This window comes from Eublepharis macularius, chromosome 4 (assembly GCF_028583425.1).
Source record: "Eublepharis macularius isolate TG4126 chromosome 4, MPM_Emac_v1.0, whole genome shotgun sequence".
NCBI classification, from domain to species: Eukaryota; Metazoa; Chordata; class Lepidosauria; order Squamata; family Eublepharidae; genus Eublepharis; species Eublepharis macularius.
Window position 1 is genome coordinate 29,553,794 of NC_072793.1, and position 16,673 is coordinate 29,570,466.

Sequence of the window (16,673 nt, forward strand, 5' to 3'; positions counted from 1 at the left end):
TAGCCCAAACCCCTTTGATTTAATTTTAACCCATTGGTTCTGTTCCAACCCTTCCAGCTCCTTCATCCTTCCCTCATAGGACTTACTCTCCAGCCCCCTCGCCATCTTTGTTGCCCTCCTTTGGACATGTTCTGGGCTGGCTTGTCAGCATCTTTCATAAACTGTGATGCCCAAAACTGAACACAGTACTCCAAGTGAGGTCTAACCAAAACAAAGTGATACCATCCCTCTGTGTGCTCTGGACACTAGATTTCTGTGGATGTAACCCAAAAATCACATTTGCCTTTTAAGCTACCACCTCACATTCCTGACTCGTATTCCATGTATGATCTACTAAAACCCCTAGATCCTTTTCACAAGACGTTTCCCCCATCCTATAAGTATGCCTTTGATTTTTCCTACCTAAATGCTGAACTTTACATTTATCTCTGTTGAAATTCATGTTGTTAGTTTTAGCCCAGTTTCCAGCCTGTCAAGATCATCCCGAATCTTGCTTCTCTTTTCTACAGTATTTGCTACCCCTCCCGATTTAGTATCATCCGCAAATTTCATGAGCATCTCCTCTATCCCTTCATCCAAGTCAGTTATAAAGATGTTGAACAACACAGAGCCCAGGCCAGATCCCCGAGGCACTCCACTTGTCACTCTTCTCCAAGAGCATGAGGAACCATTTACAAGCGCTCTTTGGGTGTGATCTGTTACAAATCCACCTAACAGTAGTAGCATCCAAACCACATTTTTCCCAGCTTGTCAACAAGAATATCATGTGGAATCTTATTGAAAGCCTTACTGATATCATGATTATGTCCACACTCCACAGCATTCCCCTGATCCCACAAGGTAGTAAGTAACTCTCTGAAAAAAGGAAAGGTTAGTCTGACATGACTTGTTCTGGAGAAACCTGTGCTGGCAACCCTACTGAGGACTTCACTTAACTTAAAGAAGCTAGGTGTTTCCATATCACCTCTATGCCTATCCTAAGCTGCAACTCCCTTCCTTCATCACGTTCCATTTTTGCTAGGTTGAGCTCAGTCTCCCTTGCAAGAGAAGACCGAGGCAAAATATGAATCAATCAGTTCTGTCCTCTCTATCACCTGTTAAAATATCACCTGTAAACCTCTCTGAGTGGGCATTAAGTTGTCCTGAAGGGCAGTATATAAATATATTGTTATCATTATCGTTATCATTATTGTTATTGTTATTAAATTCCACTTTCTTCTCCCCACAGTGGGCCTATCATTTCCTTGCTTTGAATATAACCAAAGAACTTAGGTTTGTTTTGTTTAGCATCTTCCAGCCCAAGTTCATACTGAGCTTTAGTCTTTCTAACACTCTCCCTACAAGCACTGCCTATTTGTTTATATTCACTTGTGTTTTCCAATTTCTCCAAATTGAAAAAAGGAGAGAATATGTTCATAAAATGCTACTGGAATAAACCTGGTGAGAAGGGGCTAAGGAAGCGAGGAATGAAATTAACATCTTCCTATCTCATTAAATGGCTACTTCCCATATGCCAGCAGGGCTCCTGGTAAAGCTTGAATAGCTATATATTAAGGCTAGTTTAGCCCAGTTAATTCCTGAAGTATTGCTTTTAATGCCAGCCAAAGCTTAGTTAAACCCCTAGTAGTCTGGTTCAATTAAATGGCATTCAGATCGATCGCTGCATTGCATCTACCCAGAACTGATAAGCAATTCACTTACTTCGTTGTCAATTTACCTAAATCAAAAAGAGTCCAGTAGCACCTTTAAGACTAACCAACTTTATTGTAGCATAAGCTTTCGAGAATCACAGTTCTCTTCGTCGGTTGCATCTGATGAAGAGAACTGTGATTCTCGAAAGCTTATGCTACAATAAAGTTGGTTAGTCTTAAAGGTGCTACTGGACTCTTTTTGATTTTGCTACTACAGACTAACATGGCTAACTCCTCTGGATCAATTTACCTAAAGAAATTTTCCAGGTTAATGGAATCCCAACTAACTTTGCAGAGAGGGGGAAGAAAGCCTAAAAACACACAAGACGTAAACCTCTGGGAACCAAAGGAAAAAACCCCACAACCTTTGTTTTATATTCTTGGCTCAAAGATCCAGAGGAGTTTTAGACTCTTGGCTGTTTCTGACCTTGGCCGTTTTCACACTACTAACCTGCTTCCGTGATGTTGCGAAACATCGCACAAAAAACGTGGAAGATAGCGTCTTCTCACGAGAGTTTTGTGCGACGTCGCGCAAAACTCTCGCAAGAAGACTCTATCTTCCGCATTTTTTGCACAGCGTTTCACAACATCATGGAAGCAGATTAGTAGTGTGAAAACGGCCCTTGCTAATCCTATTCACATCTTAAAACATGAACTGGAGGGAGAATGTCTGGACATGCTCACCTTCTGGAGCGTATGTGCTGATGTCCTGTGTGTGGCGAACAAGGTGTATGTGCAGACCTCCAGATGTTCAGAGGTTGCCGAGATGCTCTGTACTGGGTGTTTATCCTCCATTCCCTACTTGCATCTTTATTATATTGAACACAGCCTTGGGATTAATCTACTGAGATAATGACCCCAATCCAAGGAAAGTTAGACATGCTTCAGTAACACTGAAATCAATGGAACTAAAGCATGACTATTTTTGGACTGGGCCAGTGTATGCCAAGCTCTTGGATCATGCTCAGGCACGATATTAAGTGCTGTATTTTACTGTTTAAAATGGATTTCACTGCTTTTATATATTTGGGTCATTGTGTTATGCGTTTATACCAATTCAGTTATCACTGTCCCACTATGGACCTCTTTTGGAGAATGTGATTAATAAATAAACAAACAAGCGAAATTGGGTAGGGTCTGCTGTGATGCCCGAAGGCAGGAGGGAGGTATTTGTCCTTTGGAGAAAGGGGGGAGAGTGAATTGTAAACAAAAGCACTGCTAATGCCGCTGCTTCAAGCTCCTCTCTCACCCAAAGATCCTGCAGGGACTCTAGGGGTCCTCTTTAGAGGAATCTACAAGTGTGTGTGGAGGGGGGCACAAGGACTTCCTGGAAGGCATCTCATTTTCCTCTTCCCAATATTTCCTCTTTGCCTTCCATGATAGCCCCCACAGCTGTTCTGCCTTTTCCGCTGCCTTCTCTCCTTCCTGTCCTTCTCTGTCTTCAGATTTCCCTCCTTCCTTCAACTTGGCAGCCTCTTCCTTGGAAAATTGTAGCCTAGTTGTGCTAGAGCTGCCAGGACCCCTGTTGGGGGCAGGGGGTCCCCTGCTCCCAGCCTCTTCTCCTCACTCATCTGTCTGGTGAGAGGAAAAATCCTGGAGAAAAAAACCTCCCAGGGCAATAAGCAGCGGGCACTAGGGGTCCCATTCCCTCGGTAGGGGTGAGGGATCCCCTGCTTTCACCCTCTGCCTCCACCTCCAGTTACCTAGCTGGCAGGGGAGGAAGGCATGGGAATACCTGCACTTTGCCACAGGCTGATTCCAGCCCCAAACAAGCCAAATTGGGCCCATTTGAAGCCCAAATCAGTCTGCTGTGAAGCAAGTATGCCAGTGCGCCTGCGCGGCGACATCACCACCCAGCCAAGTAAAGAATAGAGAGGGCAAGAAGAAGGTAAGAGCCAGGTCTCGCTTACCTGCCGGGAGGGTAAGGGGACCTGGCCACTCTAGCAGGCATGCTTCCTCCAGGCACAATGATGTCATTTCCAGAAGTGATGTCTGGGCATGCTCCCGTGCTTCATAGGGGTCCTAGCATACCCGCTGCCAGGCGCAATGACATCATTTCTGGAAGTGGCATCGTCATGCCCAGCAGCGGTGCATACTTTATGCTCACTCAAGGTAAGTGATAGGTCCCCCCTCCCACCAGGAGGGCAAGGAGAACCAATAACCCTAAATTGTGTAGTACTGGCCACAGGGCCAGGATCAGTTACACGGTGGAGAGAACCAGCAGGGTCTTATATAGGGCACCTCATTTCCAGGTGTATCCTCTTTCCCACACTATTTCCTCTTTCTCTCCTCCTGGCAACTCCCATGTCCTCACCTTTCCCTGCTTTCTTCTCCTCTTCCCACCCACCAGTCTTCCTTTTCTCTGCCCCCATCTTCATCTATGTTTATCATTTACTTACTTCACGTATACCCCACCTTTCTCCACAATGGTTAGCCAAAGCTACTTATGTCATTCTCCTCTCATCTATTTTATCCTCACAATAACTCTATTAGGTAAGTGTGACTGGCCCAAGGTCATCCAATGAGCCGAGAGATTCAAACTTGGATCTCAGTTGCCTGGTAGTTGCTTCTGGCCTGGCCATGATGAGTTCTTCAAAGGCCAAAACAATTTTGGAAAGCACCCTGCCCCCACCCATCTTTTACTGATAGAAACCAAGGCGTGAAGGTTGGCAATACTGTTATGGTTGCCCAGCAACGGCCAAGGAAGGCATTATTTTCTTAAAGCTACAGGTGCTGCTACTATTATTTCAGGGGTTTTAACCTTATAATGGGTTCTCTTTTTTTAGATTTCAGATTTTTCTGCAAACCTGGGGATTTTCTCTGGTTTATAGAAAGAGCTGTCTTATCTGTTCATGGCTTCAGTCTCTAGATTTAAGTATCCATGGATCTAGCCATGCTAAGAATTAGATATAATGATGACAAGTGAGGGATCTGCAAGGATTCACAGGGGCATCTCATTTTCCTCTTTCCCTTTATTGGAAAAGGCCCTGCCTTTTATTGACAGAAATCAAGGCTTCAAGGCTTGCACTACTATTGTGATTACCTAGCAACCCCCACAGAAGCAACTGATGGGGCATTTGTTTCTTAAAGCTAGAGGTTCTGCTTCTATTATTTGGCTTTTTTTTTTACCTTTCAGTATTTGGGTGTTTGTTTGTTTTAGATTTCAGATTTTTCTGCAAACCTGTGGTTTTTCTAAGTTTGTAGAAAGATTTGCCTTGCCTGTTCATGGCTCCAGTCTTCAGATTTAAGTATCCATAGATTTGGCCACAGTAAGAATTAGATATATTGATATTGCCAAAGCACTTCTGTGGTGCTGGCAACTGCTGAAAGAAAACAGCTCTGAATGGATTTTTTAGTATTAGTTATAGTGGTGAGGGGGTTGGAAACCCTCTCCCCCAGTGTTCTGCTTCAAAAACAAGCACAGAGAACAACCTCATGCTTTACTGTGACCCCCTCAAGTTTTGCAGTCACAACCTCCAAGCCTTTTCCTCAGCTAGCTTCACAAACAGCCTTGACAGATAAAACATGAGGCTTGATCTTCCATGAAATCAGGAGATGACTCAGGTCCCCCTGGGTCCTAGCTTACCACTTTCCTGCCATTTCCTATGGGACAGGCTTCCAGCCAGACAGCTAGTCGCTTGCTGGCCTCACTCCACTCTCTGACAAAATTGAAAAGTACGGCCAATATAATTACATATTTAAAATTAAGTGTCTGCTCTGATATTAGTTCATATCTGCACCTATAACATTGTTTTAGCAGGCAGACGTTCACAAGTTGGGTTCCTGACTAAGCCATCACCTCACATGAACGGTCACATAAATTGGCACAGTGCCTAGATCTATCTCAAGGCAGGAATCCATTCTATAAAAAGGAAACAAACTGAAAGAAAAGGACTAGGGCAAGTTTTCACACTAAAGGCACAGTGCAAGGCAAAACAGACGAGACGCCTGATGCATGAAGGACACATGTCGGTTTCCCACAAGGTTCCATGGGAAGTGTCGTGAGAAAGAACCTCTGCCAGGGCGAGATGGAGCTGATTGCGCTGATGGTGGTCAGAGGGAGCTGGTAGCAGCGATCGGCTCCTTATCCCTCTCGCCGCCACCAGCGTGCTCAGCTGCCTCTGGCTGTGGAATGCTTTTAGGGGAGCAAGAGAAGCTGGCAGCGGTGAGAGGGAGCTGAGCGGACTAGACAAGATACCTAGAGAAAGAACTTCTGCCATAGAGAAGAGGGATTCTCTCCCTCTTCTCCTTGGCAGAGATTCTTTCTCACTACACTTCCCATGGAACCTTGCAGGAAACTGACGTGTGTACTTCACATGTCAGGTGTCTTGTCTGTTTTGGCTCTCAGTTTCATGCTGTTTGTTCAGGGTTGACATTTTTGAAGTGATATTAGCCTTTTCAGTCATTATGTTCGGGGGGTATCCAACCATGCATACTGGGAGTGCATGCTGCCTGTGATCCTCCAGATATGTGCAGTTGCTATTTTGTTTGAATAATATTCCCTATTAAGACAAAGTGGCAACATATCATGAGGATCATGGGATAGCATATGCATGCGATTGGATATTCCCAAACGTAATAACTGAAAAGGACTACTGTCTCCATCTCATGATGAAGAAATTCCACTGGTACATGCATAGTCATATTGTGTTCACCTGTGTGTCTTGAACACGTTGGAAAAAGAACACTAGCACCAAAATTTTGTAGACGAGACAAAAGTCTTTCTGGATACCAAAGTTGCATCCTGAACCACAATTTGATAAAAGAATCAATATATTAACAATGAAATGGTAATGACAAAGGCTGAATCCGCACACGTTGGATAATGCACTTCCAATCCTCTTTAGAGATCATTTGGAACTGAATTTTTTGTGTGTGAAACAAAAAATCCACTTCCAAATGATTGCTAAAGTGCATTGAAAGTGCATTATCCAACGTGTGCGGAATCATTCAAAGTTAGGCTACTAAAAGTATATAAGGAAATATAGCACAGTTCAGTGCATATTTGGCCAAGTGATTACTACATGGTAAGATGGTGGTGAAAAAATAATAAAGCAATCCTGTACACTCTTAACCTATGGCAACTGACAAGAACAATGGCACACAATACATAGCATTAAAAGAAAGTGTGATGCAACAGAATTTTGCATATTCCCTTTGCCTCTTCTGTACTCTGCTGTACATTGTGCATGTGAATCTCCTCCTGAGATCCTCCACAATTGCCATGGTTGCTTGCAAAGAAATATATAGGCAGTGTATGAATGTTGCACGCTTATTGGAACTGAGAATGTTTATGTAGAGAGGGAAAACCCCTGCACACAAGCACACTTTACAAAACATCTGTGCAAGCATGCCCTAAGAACACACCGTATGATTCATTCATACTCACAAACTGAAGTTTTCTTCTACGAAGCAGCGGTTCCTGAGCAGCCCTGCCCAAAGCTGGACTCCAACGATGCCAAAGATGAAGAAGACAAAAAAACAGAGAAGGAGAACGTTTCCCAGCATAGGAAGTGTGTCTAAAAGGAGTGTAACCAGGATGCGCATACCTGAAGTAGCAAAGGAAAAGCAGTAGTTAGAGGGGGAATCAACGGTTCTCCTTATCTTCAGTTCTGCTAGAGGGCTCATTCTCATGTTCTCAAGCTCCCGATACTTGATCTAAATATCCAATCTAACATCAGGAAAAAGAATCTTGTGTGACCCTGCATATATGGTGACTAGTGGACAATTTAAAAATTAATTAAATCAAAAATTGAAATTAAATTAAAAAATTAAATTAAACATCTAATTTCATGGAGATCTGGACCCCAGTGTTGGAATATTTAGGAAAAAATGATCTCAAACGTTGAGTCATCTCGAATCAAATATATTATGAAACTCTTGAGTTATATGTAACATATTGTGCTCTCTTTCTTATTTATTTATCTCTGCCTACAATCTATTTATACTTAAGTATGTTCTGACTGCCTGGTTATTATGCTTAATTACCTATATTTGTCTATGGTTATTTACTATTTGCTGTCAGGCTTTGTTACAAGTTCACTTCAAATTGTATTTATATTGCAACCAAAGTTAAATAAAAATTTGAGAGAGAGAGAGAGAGAGAGAGAGAGAGAGGGTCTCAGAAAAAAAACCATTTGTGTGACTGACACTGAGAGATCTCTGTCTTTTGGTGCTACACCTCTGAAGATGCCAGCCACAGCTGCTGGCAAAACGTCAGGAACTACAATGCCAAGATCACGGCAATACAGCCCGGAAAACCCACAACAACCAACATTACAGTTGTCCTACTGGATCAGACCCACAATCCATCTCGTTCAGCACTATGTTTCACATTGCAGCCAACTCGTTATCCTGGAGGGCCAACAAACAGGGCATGGGGACCAAGGCCTTCCCTTGATGCTGCCTCCTAGCGCTGGTATTCAGAGGCTTTTAAATAATAAGGACAACTGGGCACAGCACTGCTATGGAGACAATTCAGCCACACTCAAGGACAAAAGAGACCCAGTTTGGTGTAGTGGTTAAGAGCGTGGGACTCTAATCTGGAGAGCTGGGTTTGATTCCCTACTCCTCCACTTGAAGTCAGCTGGGTGACCTTGGGTCAGTCACGGCTCTCCAGAGCTCTCTCAGCCCCACCCACCTCACAGGGTGATTGTTGTTGGGATAATAATAACATACTTTGTAAACTGCTATGAGTGGTTGTTAAGTTGCCCTGAAGGGCAATATCTATCTATCTATCTATCTATCTATCTATCTATCTATCTATCTATCTATCTATCTATCTATCTATCATCATCATCATCATCATCATCATCATCATCATCATCATCATCATCATCATCATCAAAATTTATTGAAGCAGACCCCAAATCAGCCAGGGAGTGGTAGGAAAAGGCACCCTATCTCAGGGGGCAGATGTGGAGATGCCATTAAAGGGCAATAAAATGTCAATTATTTGATTTACTGTTTTTACCGTCATGGAGTAGCTTCCTCACCACTCTGTGTGTGAATGAACTACTCCTTTCTGCTGCCCCTCATTCTTTTGATTTATCTGCAGCTGCACCTTTTTTTCCTGGCAATGATCCTGTTTCTTTAACAGCGGTAAGTGGCTGGCGGAAAGGTGAAGAAGAGTCACACTACTACATAGCACCATGCAGGGAAAATGTGTTTGTGAATCCAGGCTGTCATGATAAAGCTGTGAAATTCCCAAGGTCCTCACTAGAAGAAAGATAGTAACGCTAAATGCTAAACACCCTTATTTCCTTGCTATTTTCTCCTCTCTCATGCTCACAAAACTGGCTTAACTCCATTCTTCCCCAATTCAATATATACTAACATCTCCTTCCCCATTCCTAATTCCTCTCTGCTCATTTAAATCCCTTCTTCTCAAATATACAGGACTTTACATCGCAGATAATTCACTCAAGGTCAGGAACATTTGGTTCTGGAACAGAAAGACAAATTGATGGCGACGACATTTGCACAAAAATGGATCCATTTGACTTCTCTGTAATATTTTGTTCATCCCTTTCTCTCTCTCTTTTTTGTTCTCTCTCTCTTTTCTGTGTTGCATCTTTCATCTACAGTCTTGCTTTTATTGATCTTATTTAAAGGAAGTTTTAATACCATTCTTTTTACTTTTACAGCTCAGCAAGAGGTTTTTCATTGTTAAGTCGTCATATCACCTGAGTTTATTCTACTTGCTTTTTCCTTCCAATAATAATAGCTCTGTCTTCTATATACTGTATTTTCTCTCTCCCTCTCACATGCACATGCACACACACACAGCCTGTTCCTAAATGACCTGTATTTAAGTCCCTGCATTTATTATTGATTCAAACTCTCTTCCTCGTCTTGCCTCCTTATGTCTTTGTTCAGTCCTGCCTCTGCTGCATAGGAGCAGAGATAAATTACCCAGGATTTGCAAATGCATTAAGTGAATTACACCCACAGTTAGACAGTGGCAGATAAATTCAGCCATCCATCAGCTCTGCTAGGGGGAAGAATTACAAGAGAGATTTCTCAAGCCACCTGAAATGATAAAAGCAACAACAACAGGGAACATCCTCTCAGATTAGGTTTAATTTAATGGGATTAGGAAAGCAAATAGAGCCTCGGAATTTCTGGCTTCTGACAGATGGATCAAGGTCTGAGAACCATGTTGTCACGGTAACAGGCTAATTTGACAAGAAGGGCCTTTTTCTGGTTCAGGACTCAGAACGACAAAGCCTTGCACTCATGCATAGCATTAAAAAAGGGTGAAGGAGTGAGGTCCTTGATCTACCTGATGTCTTGTGGCACCATAAAGACGAACAAATTGTTAGTCGAGAACTCATACTAGCCATTTATTTGGGCAAGAGTGATCAACTTCAGCAGCAAACTGAATTTCCCTAGAGTTCTAAAGTTCTATAACTGAACTGGAGGAGTTAGCCGTGTTAGTCTGTAGTAGCAAAATAGAAAAGAGTCCAGTAGCACCTTTAAGACTAACCAACTTTACTGTAGCATAAGCTTTCGAGAATATATAACTTTCGATAACTGAACTGGTGCAACTAGCACAAACAATATTTAGTCTTCTCTCATGACAAAGAACCAATCTTTCTATGCAGAAAACTATATGGCTAAAAGAACAACAGCTACTTCCCCAAAATATTTGACCAACAGGTCTCAATCACGGTGCCATAGTAGACTCGCAGAACTGAAGAAGGATCCACAATAGAAAAGATTTCGTATCATACACACTGGAAGGCCACTCCCTTCATCTCAACTGAGTTTAAACTAGACCTCTGCTCATGCATGGTCAAGAAATGGAACACCATATACAACAGGACGTAAACTTTGAGAAACGGACCTAAAGGACTATGATAGAAATGCCCACCACCAATACAAAAATCCTAGAAAAGTGCATGAAGAAAAGTAGTGGTACAAACCAGATTTTCCAAACTAGTCTTTGTGTACAGGAAGCCGGCTTCATTAAAAAAAATTGTTTTTTTTTTTGCTTCTACATGTCTTCTCCAGATAACTGGGAGTAAAATGAGTAGCATGAGCCACCTTATTATCTCAACCTCGAGGCAGGCAGACATGCCCACATAAAACGGGTGTCATCTCACCCATCTATTTCTCATGGATGGAGATAGAGGGAAAACACAGCACTGCTAAAAGTTTTCAAACACACAGAAGAACAGTATGATGAACAGAGAGCTCGGAAACTTGGGTGTTGAGAAATAAGGGGACTCCAGTATGGTCCAAGGAACTATTATGCTGAAAACAAGGGCCATCAAAAGGGATCTGGTGGCTCTACAAAGAGGAAGCATTTATGTTTTACACTGTGCAAGATATACAAATATTTGTATACAAGATTTTAATAAATACAAATGAACAGCAGGCATCATTTCAGAAGAGGGAGGGTTTTTTATTTTTGTGGTTTTAATTTGTAATGTTTTAATTATTAGTTGTAAACCACCTTGAGCCAAGAGGAAAGATGGAGTATAATTCTTTTAAATAAATACATAAATAAAATATTTCACACTAATACATGCATATATTAACACAAGCATGCGCATATACTGCCCAGTGGCTTATCAACTCTTCGCTACCACACGCCTGATTTCTCCAAACACTTTTAATTCTGTTACAAAATGATTCACTTGAGAGACATTTCCAACAACAGTGTTCAGTTAGAGAAGCAGCACATAAGAAAAGAAAAGGCATTTGGACACAAAATGGCAAGGTTTCATCAGTCTCTCTCCCTCTGTCTCTTTGATTAACGATTCACTCCTTTTTAAGGAGATGGCTGAGATGGATAGACTATTCATTAAAAGGAGCACACAGGTATTAGGCCAGGCATAAGAGGATGATAAACGCAATAGCAGTTGGTATGGTTAAGAGATGTAGGTGAGCACATTAAATGGGATTTTGGAAAAGATGTAAGGTGTCCCTTTTATTATTCTAGTTCCAGTTGGTCAGAAATAACGAGCTACTATCAAAGGGGAGGGGGGAAAAAGAAGAAAAGAGATTCAACTTACTAGGAACTCTGTTAATGGCTCTCAAAGGTCGGAGTACCCTGACAGTCCGAACAGCTGAGAAACTGACATTCTGCAAGTCCAGAGAGTATTCCAGCATGCTGCAAAAAGAACGCAAATAAAAGGAACACATCAGAGTTCTGAAGGAAAAGAGTTAGATCAAGCACCCCAAATCAAACGTTCTACACGTGGTGCCAAGAGTCCCCAACTGGCATTCTTTCATGTATAAAAGGTCCTGGAGGAATTAATTGGGAGTTATTTGCATAATCACAATAAAGTATGGGAAGAAAAAAAAATATCCCATAAAGTTTCTTTTTCCTCTCTTCATTGTATTTGGGTTGTTCTTTTGTAGTAGAGTTTCTGTGGGGAAGAAGTTTTGCAAAGATTAATCTACAGTTGAGGAAAACGGTAAGGAAAAGTTTGTCTTCGTAGCATAAAGACTGGCTCCTGCTGATCATCTCCACTGACAGAAGAAGGGGCAATTTCAGCTGATTCCCCCCTCCTGCAGCAGGCCTCCAACCCCCCCCCCCTTAAATCATTCCATGATCTTATCTCCCAAGGCCAGCACACAGAGGAACTGCATGACTTCTCTGCCTCCTCCTTCTTGCTGCAGCCTAAATTGCCACTGAACAGGCTGCTGACATAAAACCTGCCATCACTGAAGGTTTTTGATGGGATCTAAGCCATAGTTTCTAAATTGCAGGGTACGTACCAAGATTTCAAGACATGCAACCTGCTCAACATGATCCACAGAATACATCTGAACAAGCACGTAAGCTCACTTTATGGGAACATCCTAGAGCGTGCAGTATGTTGCCAATATGCACACTGATTTAAAAAAAAACTTGCAAAAGAACAGTCGTGATGTGATTGGGCTTAGCAAGATTGCATCGAAATCTATTTTTGTGTGCAGTTCCACCAATGCACAGGAAGGCATTTATTTTGCATCAGCAAAAGACCATACCAGAAAAATCTTGATGCAAGTATATATATTATTCTTGAACTAGTTTTAGACATTCTCCTAATCAATGTGCAATTAAAAATGAGTGATGTGCAATTCAGAGCATAAAATAGTTAAGGAGAAGGCTTGGGAAAATCCATTAATTCCCAACTATAATATATATGCTGCTGAACCAACTCATTGGGTACAATGGGCACAGGGGGAGAATTGGATGCTGCCATTCAGTTCATCCAAGATCCACCCGTACAGCACCCACCTATGCACATGGCATACTAATTTCTTTCCTCTCTGTAATTTTGAGTCTCTCTACATGAGACGGCATGGCGTGTGTTTGTCAAGTGTAGGGAGACGCAATATTAGCCAGGAAGCATAATTTTAAAAAAGAGAGATCACTCCACAGAGGGTTTGTTAATTTCATCTTCGCCTCCTCAAAGCCTCTGTCAATTTCACCTCTCCAGTCTAAAAATGTGTGGGATAGCAACCAGAGGGCGGCGAGGAACAAAAATGGGCTACAGCTGCCTTCCAGAACTAGGCTTGGACATGGAGAGGTTATAATAGGCTGAAGTTTCCCTTCTGGCATTTCACAGCCCCTTCGCGTGACTCCAGTGTATTGCAAAGCCTTTGCCCTGTCGTCGGCTTCCTCTTTTTAATCTACCCTTCTCGGCTAACATTGCATCCCCGACATGTGTTCTTCACATGTCAGATCCTCGTGCTGAGAGACTCTTAGACAAAGAACTGCATATTAAGGATAAGCAACATAATCCACAAGTTTAAAGGAATGCTATAATGTTGTGGTGTGGAATACATTGTGCCACACTGTACATTCCATTCGGTGTACTATTTCCTATTCCTGTGGATTCGCTCTGAACTCCTGATTACTAAGCCATTCAATCAGGGAGCGCTCATGCAACAGAAGCACCCTTAAATTCTATATTCTATTTTACACTTAAGAAGAAAACCCACCCTAGTGGCTTAATGGAAAGAAAATATAACCTCTGAGGCGGGGAGATACAAAGAAAGTGTGGAGGAATATCTGATGTCCATATATGTGTAAAAGTAGATACTCTAAGCCTATAGTCAGTCCTCCAATACTCCTGCAGATCCCCTGCAGAAGAGAAAAATGGGCAGACCTCCTCACCAGATAAGATCAGCTTGAAGCCTTTCCCGTTAGTGGCATGCTCAGTTTCTGAGATCCATTTGGTCATTACAGAATCTTCAGCCTTCAATGAGACAACGTTTACCTTAAAGAATCATCTACCAGAGGAGGCACCTTCTCAAGGCAAGCGTTAGAAAGTTATGGAAGCCTGTCTCACCTCATACCAGTCTGGTTTTGACACTAACAGATGGTGCAGCACCATCAGGGTTTCTTTCTTTGTGTTTTTAAGAACAGTTCTGCTGTATTTTGAGTGGAACTAATGAATCCTGTAACGGTACTTGCGACTGGGTTGTTGAATTTCTACTTCTATTTCATTGTAATGATGATTTGACTTGTCATAGGGTTTCTAGCACTTAATTTTTTGGTAAGTTACCTCTAACATGGTAGGGTTTGGAGTATAATCTTTAACTAAATCTTTGGCAGTCTAAAAGGATTGACCAATGGCCAGTGAAACAAGAAGCCCCTGTGAACAACCCAGAGGTTAGAATGACACACAGGTCTTTCCCTCTCTCAGTTGTCACTGTATGGTATGGCGGCTATCTGGTATAGATATTTTTCAGACTTTTGGACAATAGTTTTTTACTTGTATTTCTCACTTTGAGAAAGCAGCATATGGGATTCTGGGAACTGTAGTCCTGTGCAAAGATTCTATGGCTCTCTAGCAAAGAATTTCTAGCAAATTCACCACAGAGGAATACATGACTGAAAAAAGGCATCTAATGTGTTTAAAGTTAGATATTCCCTTACTCTAGGGTAATCACTTTGTACTAAAAACATGGAAGTAGTAGCTGATATATACAATGATATATTTACTTGCTCCTTGTGAATCTGCCACAAGATGGCTCTCTGTGCTGTAGAGACTAGCAGGTAGGGTATATATGATAAAACAAGAAGCACCCAGTGAATATCTGAACTGGACACAAACCTCTTCGTTGCTGGGTAGGGGTTTTTTTCCCTTCTCTGTAGTAGATATCTGGATGAAAATAAAATGGGACTTCTTTTTTCCCCATGGAGACAGGTAGTGGTGGGAAGAACTGCCTCTGGGAATTTTCTTGATGCCAAGAAGGACAGGTGAGCAGTCAGCAGTCCCTCCTTCATTGTTGTTCATTTGTCTGCAGAATTTATACCCATCCAGTCTGCACTCATCAAGGCCACCAAGACAACTAGATAGGGATGTGCGTTTTGGCATTCAGAATGCCGAAAGAATGCCGAAACAAAAGTGTTTTGGCTTCTTTCGGGGAATGCCGAAACGTTTCGGGGAATGCCGAAACGTTTCAGGTAGCCGAAAGAAAAAAGCCGAAACGTTTCGGGATTCTTTCGGCTTTCTTTCGGCTTTTCAATGGGAAAATGCCTCTGTCTTCCCGGACGTCTGGGGGAGGCATTTTCCCACCGAATAAGCCCAAAATTGGTGGGGACCTTCCTCTAACCCTTCTCTAACAACCACCCAAGTTTCAGACAGATTGGACTTTGGGGGGCCATGTTATGGCCCCCCAAAGCAGGTCCCCCCATCCTCCCATAAGAAAGCGAAGGAGCAGCATATTGGAGCAGCTGGGGGAGCCTTGGTGGGGGGTGGGAGGAGGGGTGGGAGAAGGGCCCCTGAGGGCTGGGGGGCATTTTGCATGCAAAATGCCACCCCTGGCAAGACAAGCCTCCCCCAGCTGTCAGTGGTAGAGATTAGAGCACCTACTTGGGGAGGCCATGAAATGGCCCCCCCAAGTGGGAGCAGGCTGAGCCTTGGTGGGGGGTGGGAGGAGGGGTGGGAGAAGGGCCCCTGAGGGTAAGGGGGCATTTTGCATGCAAAATGCCACCCCTGGCAAAGGAAGCCTGCCTCTTCATTTTTCCCCCATAGGAAATAATGAAGAAAGATGAGCAGCAGCATGCTAACAATATGCTGCTCCTTCGCTTTCTTATGGGAGGATGGGGGACCTGATTTGGGGGGCCATAACATGGCCCCCCAAAGTTCAATCTGTCTGAAACTTGGGTGGTTGTTAGAGAAGGGTTAGAGGAAGGTCCCCACCAATTTTGGGCTTATTCGGTGGGAAAATGCCTCCTCCAGGCGTCCTGGAAGACGGAGGCATTTTCCCATAGAAAAAAGCCGAAAGAATGCCGAAATAATGCCGAAAGAATCCCGAAAGCCGAAAGCCGAAAGAGATTCTTGTTTCGGCTTTCGGCTTTAACGATAGAGAATCTTCTTTCGGCTTTCTACTTTCGGCTATAGCCGAAAATTTTTGGCTTGCACACCCCTACAACTAGAGTTGCCAGGTTCCTTACCCTCCCAGTGGGAGGGGCGGGGGGTTACCCAGCACTCAGCTGTTGAATGTCCTGGTTGATGGTGGAAAAGGTGTGGGAACAGGTGTCCAAGGCATGCTTCCTGTGTGACGCGATGACATCACTTCCAGGAGTGACATCATTGTGCAGGCTCTCGGAATGCTCCCACGCCTTGCATTTGGGGCCCACATCAGCCCAGTGCAAAGTAGCACTGCACCAGAAGCTTGACCTGGGAGGCCCGTTCCCAGCATCCAAAAACAATGCAGTAGGGATTGGAAAGCATAAAATTTGAAAACAAGCAGAAGTCTGATACAGAGCTAAAACAATGCTGAGCAAGCATAAGCAATTAATTAACATATTAAACAATGCAGAAATTACTTAGCAGAAGCATACTTACAGTAACAGACAGTATGCTGTAGTATAGTCTACTGTCCCTATCCCTTTACCAGTCCCTATCCCTTTACCAAAGCAACTTCCTGAACCATTTCCTTATAGTGCAGCCCTCCTATCTGTGTAAAAAAGCCCTCCTGGATAATTCAGTTTTACATGCTTTGCAGAAAGCCAGGAGATGTAACCAG

General features: G+C 42.9%; 1 protein-coding gene across 2 annotated transcripts in view; it reads right to left on the reverse strand.

Moving 5' to 3' along the window:
- The window catches only part of CACNA1G (calcium voltage-gated channel subunit alpha1 G), a 252,600-nt gene that overhangs the window by 208,777 nt on the left and 27,150 nt on the right, over positions 1–16,673 (reverse strand). For both annotated transcript variants that reach the window (XM_054978817.1, XM_054978816.1), the window contains exons 3-4: positions 11,714–11,811; positions 7,081–7,240 (exon numbers count right to left, since the gene is read on the reverse strand). In XM_054978817.1, the coding sequence (XP_054834792.1) occupies positions 7,081–7,240; positions 11,714–11,811 (258 nt within the window). The remainder of the gene's footprint in view (positions 1–7,080; positions 7,241–11,713; positions 11,812–16,673) is intronic.